Source organism: Heloderma suspectum, chromosome 17, assembly GCF_057233095.1.
Source record: "Heloderma suspectum isolate Gila_16-S chromosome 17, 16-S_ref, whole genome shotgun sequence".
Taxonomy (NCBI): Eukaryota; Metazoa; Chordata; class Lepidosauria; order Squamata; family Helodermatidae; genus Heloderma; species Heloderma suspectum.
This window is the reverse complement of record NC_139474.1, coordinates 9,322,152-9,332,381: the sequence shown is the minus strand read 5'-3', so window position 1 is coordinate 9,332,381 and position 10,230 is coordinate 9,322,152. Positions and strand designations below refer to the sequence as shown.

Genomic DNA, 10,230 nt, shown 5'->3' with positions numbered 1-10,230 from the left:
CTGTTCCTACCTCCCTGCGCCAAGGCCAGTGAGTGCAAAGGCACTATGATAATGGGGGAGAGCTGCCTTCACTGAAAGACCAGTGGGCCTTCTAAGCCACTTCTGTCTCCTGGAACGGGCAGCAACTCTCTGGTAGAGGCCTCCTCGAGCCCCCATATTTTCACTTGAACCGGAGGCAGCAGGGACTGAACCTGGGAATTTCTGCGTGCAAAATATGAGCTCTACTACTGAGCAAGGGCCCCTTCCCCATAGATGTCAGGCAGGCCCAAATCTGGAGCCCTCTCCACATCCCCCTGTCTATGATGGCATTGCCCCACCATCCCACGGACAGATCCCCCTGCAGTCACAGTACAAATCTGGTCTGTGCTTTTATTTGGCCCATCAACAATCAACAAATCCAGAGTCACTTCTTTGGATACCTCCCCTGTCTCTCTGTCGTCCTCCCCATGTGCCCCCCCGCCCCGGTTCCCGAAGAGATGTAGCTACAATTCCTGCCGCCGCTCGATCTTCAGCAGCTCGACTTCAAAGATCAATGTTGCGCCACCTGCAAAAGAGGGCAGACAGAGAGAAATCAAGAGCATGCCCAGGGAGGGGAAGAGGACAACAAAGGACCAACGTATCCCATCCCATCTACTATGGCAGGTGCTAGAGGGCCACTTGGACATTTTGATGGGCCCAGCCTGGAACTTGGTGGGGCCACTAGTGTTCAACCCCCCGCCATGGTCTTGTCCTGGCATCACACAAGACCTGCAGGGAAGACACTGGATGAAGGATGATGTAAGTCAGTGGTGGGCAGAAAGTAGATCTCCAACTGTTTTGGACTTCAGCTCCCAGAAGCACCTGGCAGCATGGCCAGTGGTCAGGAATGCTGGGAGTTGAAGTCCAGAAGTTCTGGAGCTCTGCTTTCTGCCCAGCCCTGATGTAAGTGATGCCAGTACTTCGCTTGGGGAAGGACAGATGTGCCTAGTCAACAAAGAGGAGGAGGGAGCAGCACACAGAACTCTGGAGCAGCCCTGCCCCGATTCAGAATCCACAGGAGGGCTGGTCCTGAGACAAGGGAGGGAACACATGACTTACCTGGGATTTTGGGTGGCGCCCCCCGGTCCCCATAACCTGTGAGCAGAGGGAACAGAAGCAAAGTCACCCAAGAGATCAAATCGTCCTGAGACAGTGCTATGCAAGCCCAACACAACCACATCTCAGAAGCTTGGTGATGGGTACTTAGAGGGGGTGATGTGGCAGCACCCACCCCCAAACCTAGTTTTCATCCGGGGGTGGGGGCCGATTGCATTCCCTCCTCCCTTCCCATAACCCACTATCTGGCTCCTCACCTAGCTCGGAGGGAATTACCAGTTTCCTCTTCTCACCCTCACACATCCTAGAAGGACCAAAAGAATCAAATAAATAGTATAAACAACCAAAATACATGGAATCATAGAATAGTAGGGTTGGAAGGGGCCTAGAAGGCCATCGAGTCCAACCCCCTGCTCAATGCAGGAATCCAAGTCAGAGCATCCCTGACAGATGGCTGTCCAGCCTCGTCTTGAAATAGCTTTCCCGCTTTTGCTCTAAAAAATCACGAGGGCTAGAATCTTACCTAAAAATAATTTTATTTAGTTCCATCCTCCTCCTCCTCCTCATCATTATTAATTACATTTCTATACTGCACCATAGCTCAAGCTCTCTGGGTGGTTTACAGAAGTTAAAACTTCTAAAATTAGCAAATGTGTACCCTCCCTTCTCCCCCCCCAAAGGTAACTGCCATATAATACAATACAATATAATGCACACACACATAATTCTCTCTCACACACACACACCCCTCTCAAAAGCCATGAAATACTAAATTAAAAATATACACAATAAAACAAACTAAGCACACACAGAAACAAAAGATGAAAATATACTGATTAACCAGATATGCATGCATGTTTTTAATGCCCACTGGAACAAATGGCAGCAAAAGATCATTAAACAGGATGCCAGACAGATCACCAGGGTGCAACTATGGAGAAGGCTCTCTCCCCCTAAAGGTGCCTCGGATAAAGGCAGGATTTGAAAGACGGCCTTCTCTGAGGTTGTCCTCAGATAATGGAACTCTCTGTTGGTTATTAAAATAGAGAATCCCAAAGGTAACTGGCAAATGCTTTACAGTAAGTATCCTTTGCAGAAAGCAACGTGAGAAAGGCAGGAATGCGATAGAGCCCATTGGAGACATTTTGTGCCTTCTATCCTGCATGCTCCAAAGCCACCCATCTAGTTGAAGCCGCCCCAGCCTGGTTTCAGGCCACCCCAGACATCTGCTGGAAGCCAGAGTTTACCCAAGCAGGCCCTGATCCCAGCCTTTAATGACTTGTCCGGTCCCCAAGGAGAAGATAAACGGCTGATCACGAGCCAGGCTGCTGTCAAACTCTGTCCCATCTTCCAGCTTTCCCTGCAAGGGGAACAGGGGTGGAAATGAAAAGGGATGCAAGTGCGCCATGACTTACACACACAACGGAAATCCTGTGCTCGTCATCCCAGAAGAAGCACCCCCCTCCAGCCGCCTTCAGAGATAAGAAATTCCAGGGTGTTTCAGCCACACACGCACACACACACACACGGTGACTGACTAAGGCCAAATTCACACACGCATGTCTATCACTCGATGAGTCGCAGCTTGCTGTGGGGACTGACTCATAGGAAGAGAAGAAGAGCTCTGCTGCTGGATCGGACCAAAAGGCCCATCCGGTCAGAGACAAGAGCAAGTAAGTGAACCAGCCACCACTGCCCCGCTCACCACCAGCCCTGAAGTGTCCCCCTGACCCCGAAAACGATGCCCATCCCTGGTGTAGACAACACTGAGCTGGACAGGCTGACTCAGCATAAGGCGGACTGCGCTGTTCTGGCAGGAGGGCCATAGCTCACACAGCAGAGCGCATTCTTCCTGGGCTCCATCACTGGCATCTACCGGCAGGGCTGGGAAATATCCCAGGCTGAACCCCTGGAGAGCCGCTGCTACTCAGGTCAGAGACAATAAAGGACTAGGTGGACCGACAGTCTGACACGACAGAAGGCAGCTTCTTATGATTTTGGTTGTCATTTCTTGCACCCGCCTCCAGCTATATAGTATGTTCCACTGAGAAGCACTGCCCTTAGGGTGCGTGTGTGTGTCAGGAGGGGGCAGGGGTCCAGAGGCATCTTCACCAAGAACCCCAGATACAGAAACAGGGACCACGGCAGCGGTGGTGAAAGAACATGGGAGGCTGAGACTGCAGGCGGCTGCCTCACTTGAACACCTCGTTCCCTTCATGCCTTGCTCATTCCTTGCCTTGCTCATGCGGAAGAAAACTTCCTCATGAGCAAGGCAAGGAAGGCAGAAAGCAGGCATGGCTGGGAAGCCATCTATAAAAATGTAGAGGCTGTGTGGTTATCTGTGGTCAAGGGATGCACTAGGAGCTGCAGAGGAGAAGGAATGAGAATTTGAGTCATTTCATGCACTTCGACTGTGGCCAAAGGGCACCCAAAGCTTGCCCCCCGCCCGGGTCTTTCTGTGGTTGTCCATTCACCCACCATCTAGCGCTGCAGTCATCACAGCCACACATGCGTGAGTCAGGAAGGGCACGTAGCTGAAACTAGGGATGTCAGAGAAATCTGCCACGGATCTCGGTGAGGCCGAACGCATGGCGGAACGAAGCCCCCCACCCCTCGCCCCCCCACCCCACGAAAGGCACGCGAAATGGAGCACTTACCTGCTGCTATTTGCGCTGCTTTGCGAATGGCGGCCGTGTCTGTGGCCGCCATTCGCTTCCTCATTATAGCCGTGATAGGCTACGTAAATAATTACATAGCCTATCACAGCTAACGCAGGGACGCCATTTGCGTTATAGCCGTGATAGGCTACATAAATATTTACGTAGCCTATCACAGCAAAAAAAAGAAAAAACAGCAGACACAAATGGCGGCGGCTACGGCAGCCGCCATTTGCGTTCCCTTTTTTTTTTGCCGTAATAGCCTACGTAAATACTTACGTAACCTATGACGGCCAAAAAAAAAGCAGGGAATGCAAATGGCAGCCGCCGTAGCCACCGCCATTTGCGTCTGCTGTTTTTTTCTTTTCTTTTTGCCGTGATAGGCACGTAAATATTTACATAGCCTATCACAGCAAAATACAGGGACACAAATGGCGGCAGCTACGGCAGCCGCCATTTGCGTCCCTGCAGGCTGCCCAGCGGCCGGATGTCCAGCTGCGGGCAGCCCCAGCCGGCGGCTCCATGGAATCTCCGCGGAGCAGAGCCAGCCGGAGAGAATTTTGGGGGGAGGGACAGAGCGCCTCCCCCACACCGCAAATGTCACCCTTCGAAAAGGTAAGTGACTTTTGTACATCCCTAGCTGAAACACAAGCAGGGCTGTGGATGGTGCAAAGGAGCAGGAAGCACAAGAAGTCAGCTTCCTGAAGAATCTTACTTCTTTTTTTAAAAAAAGAGTTACGTTTCTAGCCCTTGTGGTGACAAAGATACATTTGAAAGTAAGTGGGAAACTCCTAGTGAAATCCCAGAAGTCGGAGGAATTGCTGGCTAAAATCTGCTGTGGTCAGGGAGGACACAGTTCCATTGCAAGAGAGAGACCATATAAGTGTGCTTAATTTACTCAGGGTTGCCAATTTTTTCCCACCACTGGGGTCATGTTGGTGGAGACTTCTGTTTTATTTAGCTAAAAGCAAGCACAACCCTGAACTTGGATCACCCCGCCTTTCAGAAAAGAAACATAAACTCCATTCAGCAGCAAGCATACATGCACCCTCCAGTTTGGGCAGCTGCTGTCTATTGCTGTTGCTTTAGCCTTCGGTTCACCCTGTGGGCACTTAAAACGGTGGCCTCAAAGGCCTTTGTCCCTTGCTCTAGAAGGCTTGCAGCGAAACACCTCCGCAGCCTCCCAAGTCTCCGCTGCACCGCACTCACCCTACCTGCAGCGCTCACCGTGTAATGCATGTGGAGCACATCCCCCTTGCGGGACTTGATGGGGCAGTTGTCCACCCGTTTCTTGACTCCGATCTGGAGCTTCCGTTTGCCTTCCGTGCTCAGCACCGGCGAACAAAGCGCCCACAGCGTGAGGGTGACCAGCGCTGCTCCCTGGCTCACCTGCATGGCAGAAGCCCCTGTAGAGTCACAGACTGGTTAGCAGGGGAGAGCTGTCTGGTGTGCAATCTCACACCACCCCTACCTCAGCAACCAGCTATGGGAAGGGATTGGTTTGACAGCTCCCAAAAACACAGGCGCTCTCTCTCCCCCTCCATGTACAAGAACAGAGAACTGGCGTGGAACATGGTCTGTGCACCCCACATCATGTCAGCTAGGACATGGGCTCTCCTCCAGGTAACTTCAGCCCTCACTTCTGCTACCATGAAGCAATAGATGTCTTTATTCTGCTAGCCCCATCTAGTCAATTTCACAGTTTTTGCCACTTCCCATGTCAGTGGGATGACATCCCTCCAACCAGCACTGTGCACGTTTTCACTCTCAGTAATGCCACACCCACCAGCCTCTAGTGTGTGAGAAGCAGTGTTTCCCTGCAAGAGGGGCATAGATGCTATGTTTCTGTGTGGCAATCAGCGATAACTCCATGCATCTTTAAGACTCTATGCGCTCCTAGGAACAGACATGTCCATCAAATTGGGGGTGAGGGGAGAGAAACTGCAGTTCCAGGGGAACTATCATTTGATTTCCAAAGGAGTGGTTCCCAGATGCCTGGGCACCCCAGCCCGTACAAAACTGATGGTGGTGCTAAACAATGTAAATATGTCCTCTATTCTGTACAGGGCTGGGTCCTACACATTTAATGCTGGCTGCTAAAAATGTGACATATTTTTCCCTCAGCCCCATCATTAACTATAAGGAGGTTAGGGGCAAAGAGGGGGGCTATAGCTCGGTGGTAGAACACATGCTTGGAATGCAAAAGGTCCCAGGTTCAGCCCCCGGCACCTCCAACCAAAATCACTCAGGGGGCAGAGCTGGGGAGCAGCTCTTCTGCCATGACTCAGAATATAGTCCAGGGCTGGACAGACCAATGGAGTGTCTAAGGCAGCCTTGGAGTGCCCACCGGGAGAAATCTCATGGCCCTGGTCTGAGAAGCAGTTGGGGGGGAAGGGCCCCTATTCACCTACCCCATGCCACTGTCCCCTCTTTGACGCAGCACCCCAGGCACAAAAACATAGAAGCCTCCCCCATCTCTGTCCCACAGGAATTCATGCTTCTTTTTTTTTGCCCTTAAGACTTGCCCATGCTGATCAGCACATCTATCCCAACCACCATGTCCCCAGCTCCTACCCTGGCATGCAACAGCAGTCTGGGAGCCCCCCGGGAGCCTCCAGACCTGACTTACCCCTGCAGCCGGAGGTGCCTTGGCCTCTGTTCCCTCCCCTGGTGGCAGCAGCAGCCACCAGATTCTCTCAAGGATACTGGGCTATCGCCACCCCAGGAATAATCCAGCAAGGTCTCTTTGCTCCCCACTCCCTCCACCCAGCCCTCTAGATACCATCTTCTCCACTTGAGCTCTGCTTTACTCCAAACCCTTTCCCCCATACCCCCAAGTATGAGCCTAGCCTTTCCTCCCCCCTCCCTCCCAGGTGTACGACTGCCATATCTATCTCCCTCCCCCAACCCACAGCCCACCCAAATAACATTCCCCTAAGATACCCCATACCCACCCTCACCTTGCCCACCCTTCCCAGGACCCTCCTTACGGAAGGTCCACACCCTGGTTTCCTCCACGTCTTCCTCTTCACTACAATTGGTCACTTTTGCCCATACCCACATGATTCCTGCCCCAGAGGGATCCCTCACCTTGTGCACCCAGACATCCCCAGGCCCCCCTCCTGCAGGGACCGGCTTCTCTCTGGGGATCCAGACCTGGCTAAGCTCTGGGGAGCACCGAACCCCCTTAGATTCTCGCTCCCAGTCCCCCTGGTTCCTCTGCTGACAGGCTGTCCCCTGCAGCCAAGGTAGCCCTGTCCTATCGGAGCCCCTGGCTGGCTTGCGGGGCACCCACACTTGCCCAGAAGGCTCTGCGGGGTCCCGGTACCACTCTTTACGGGCCCAAAGGGCAGCCCCCTTGGCAGGGTCCCGCTGGGCCCCCCCGTGCCCAGGGATGCCCCCAGAGCGGCTGCGGCTGACCCCCCGTGCAGGGAGCCCAGGTGCCTCCTCGCCTGCTCTTCCTCCGACCACGCCAGATGCCCCCCTGCCGGCCACCTGGCTCCCCACCTCTTGGGGGTCGCCTCCTTTTGCTGCCGCCACAACCCCGCAAGACTCACAGAGCCCCCCGTACCAGGAGGCTCCCTTCTCCCGCCTCGTCGCCCGGCTCCGGCCGGCGCCAGCCCCTGCGAGGCCCCCGCCCCACGAGCCCAGGTCCTCGAAGGCCCCCCACCCCTCGCCCGGACTCCCTGTGGCCGCCTGCCCTCTCTCGGCCTGGGCCTGCTCCTGGGCTTTCCTCGCGGGCCGCTGCCCCGCCCGGGTCTCCCCCACGTCCGGGGCCTCGGACGCCTGGGTCCCCCCATTCTCGAGGGGGCCCCCGCCTGGTCCCCAGGACACCTGGGTCCCCACGTCCCTGAGCTCCAGCTTCCTCAGCCCCAAGGCTGCCTCCGGCCTCGGGAGCCTGGCCTCATTCCCACCCACCCCCCACTTGGGGGGCCCAGACGCCTGGGCCCCCTCGGGGCTTCGGAAGCCCCCCTCTCCCTTCCAACCCACTTCCTGCGGCTGCCCCCTATCTAGGCCCCCAGGCGGCTGCGGCCGCCCCTCGGCCGGCCCAGGTCTCCTAGGCGCCCCCCTCCCGTTCCCCCCCCTTTCCTCAGGACCCCCCATCCCCCCTCTCACCTCTCCTTTCCTCACTGGATACCACCCTCCCCTCTGCGCATGCGCCCTCCGCAACACTGATTCACCCACAGCGAAGGAAACCGCCATGGCAGCCGCCATGTTCTTGCGAGGCCGTTGGGCCCCGTCACGTGATCGGCCTGCGGTCCGCCCCACGTGACGGCCGCGTCATGGTTATCATTTTTAACTTATGTTTAATTACGGCCGGCGATGAGACAGCAGCGCTTCCTTTGAAAACGAAGTCACGGGGGGGGGGGAACCCCCAATTAAAAAATTAAAATTATTACTGTGTCCCGCCCACATGTGACCCGGGTAAAAGGTCACTTCCGTTCTGAGACAGAGGCGTAGGGGGCTTGAGTGGGCGCGGCTACGTGTAAACTCTCCCCCTGGTGGTAGAAGGGAGGAGGTGTTAAATAAATTATGCATCGCTTCGCTCCGCAAAAAACAGTGTTTGAGCTGCAGTCCTGTGCAGGTCTACCTGGAGCTGGGGATAAGCCCCATTGAATTCAGTGGAACTTTTTCTGGAGTAGTCCTGTATAGGATTGCACTGTTGCTTGTTGTTGTTGTTCAGTCGTCCAGTCGTGTCCGACTCTTCGCGGCCCCATGGACCACAGCACGCCGGGCCTTCCTGTCCTGCGCTCTCTCCCGGAGCGTGCTCAAGTTCATATTCACTGCATCGGTGATGCTATCTAGCCATCTCATCCTCTGCCGTCCCCTTCTCCTTTTGCCTTCAATCTTTCCCAGCATCGGGGTCTTTTCCAGGGAGTTTTGTCTTCGCATTGGGTGGCCAAAATATTGGAGCTTCAGCTTCAGTGTCTGTCCTTCCAATGAGCACTCAGGGTTGATTTCCTTTAGGATGGACTGATTTGACCTCCTTGCAGTCCAGGGGACTCGTAAGAGTCTTCTCCAGCACCACAGTTCGAAAGCATCCACTCTTCGGCGCTCAGCCTTCCTTATAGTCCAGCTCTCACAGCCATACGTTGCTACTGGGAAAACCATGGCTTTGATTATACACATCTTTGTCAGCAAGGTGATGTCTCTGCTTCTTACTGTCTAGGTTGGCCATAGCTTTCCTCCCAAGGAGCAAGCGTCTTTTAATTTCATGGCTACAGTCACCGTCTGCGGTGATCTTGGAGCCCAAGAAAGTAAAATCTGTCACTTCTTTCATTTCTTCCCCTTCTATATGCCAGGAAGTGATAGGGCCAGATGCTATGACCTTAGTTTTTTTAATGTTGAGTTTCAAACCAGCTTTTGCACTCTCCTCTTTCACCCTCAACAGGAGGCTCTTTAGATCCTCTTCGCTTTCTGCCATTAGGGTGGTATCGTCTGCATATCGGAGGTTGTTGATAATTCTCCCAGCAATCTTAATTCCGACCTGTGATTCATCCAACCCGGCGTTTCTCATGATGTACTCTGCATATAAGTTAAATAAGCAGGGTGACAATATGCAGCCTTGTCGTACTCCTTTCCCAATTTTGAACCAATCGGTTGTTCCATGTCTGGTTCTTACTGTTGCTTCTTGACCCTCGCACAGGTTTCTCAGGAGACAGGTTTGATACTCCCATCACTTTAAGAATTTGCCACAGTTTGTTGTGATCCACACAATCAAAGGCTTTAGCGTAGTCAATGAAGCAGAAATAGACATTTTTCTGGAATTCTCTTGCTTTCTCCATGATCCAGCGAACGTTGGCGATTTGATCTCTAGTTCCTCTGCCTCTTCAAAACCCAGCTTGTACTTCCGGTAGTTCTCGGTTCGCATACTGCTGAAGCCTAGCTTGGAGGATTTTGAGCATCACCTTGCTGGCATGTGAAATGAGTGCAACTGTGCAGTAGTTGGAACACTCTGGCGTTGCCCTTCTTTGGAATTGGAATGTAAACTGACCTTTTCCAGTCTTGCTGCCACTGTTGAGTGTTCCAGATTTGTTGGCATATTGAGTGCAGCACTTTAACAGCATCATCTTTTAGGATTTTAAATAGCTCAGCTGGAATGCTGTCATCTCCGCTAGCTTTGTTGTTACTAATGCTTCCTAAGGCCCACTTGACTTCATTCTCAAGGATGTCCGGCTCAAGTTCAGTGACTGCACTATCATGGCTATCAGGGACATTCAGATCTTTCCTGTATAGTTCTTCTGTGTATTCTTGCCACCTCTTCTTAATCTCATCTGCTTCTGTTAGGTCCCTGCCTTCTTTGTCCTTTATCATGCCCGTCTTTGCACAAAACGTTCCCTTGAGATCTCCGTTTTTCTTGAAGAGATCTCTAGTCTTTCCCATTCTGTTGTTTTCCTCGATTTCTTGGCATTGTTCATTTAAGAAGGCCTTCTTGTCTCTCCTTGCTATTCTCTGAAACTCTGCATTCAGTTGGATATATCTTCCCCTTTCTGCCTTG

At 53.2% G+C, this 10,230-nt stretch overlaps 1 protein-coding gene across 5 annotated transcripts; it reads right to left on the bottom strand.

The window, feature by feature from the left end:
- Positions 1 to 344: 344 nt before the first annotated feature.
- FKBP2 (FKBP prolyl isomerase 2) lies at positions 345 to 7,970 on the bottom strand. 5 transcript variants are annotated; one of them, XM_084823521.1, is made up of 6 exons: positions 7,848 to 7,970; positions 4,959 to 5,120; positions 2,322 to 2,434; positions 1,332 to 1,378; positions 1,078 to 1,113; positions 345 to 544 (listed from the first exon to the last, which is right to left on the bottom strand). In XM_084823521.1, exons 1-6 carry the CDS (start codon positions 7,944 to 7,946, stop codon positions 483 to 485), a joined length of 519 nt encoding a protein of 172 aa, XP_084679647.1. In that variant the 5' UTR covers positions 7,947 to 7,970; the 3' UTR covers positions 345 to 482. The 5 variants fall into 5 exon arrangements, with proteins under 5 accessions (XP_084679647.1, XP_084679651.1, XP_084679652.1 ...); XM_084823525.1 differs by having other exon boundaries at positions 4,959 to 5,137; positions 7,848 to 7,882; XM_084823526.1 differs by lacking the exon at positions 7,848 to 7,970 and adding an exon at positions 6,361 to 6,647 and having other exon boundaries at positions 4,959 to 5,137.
- Between the last annotated feature and the right edge of the window lie 2,260 nt (positions 7,971 to 10,230).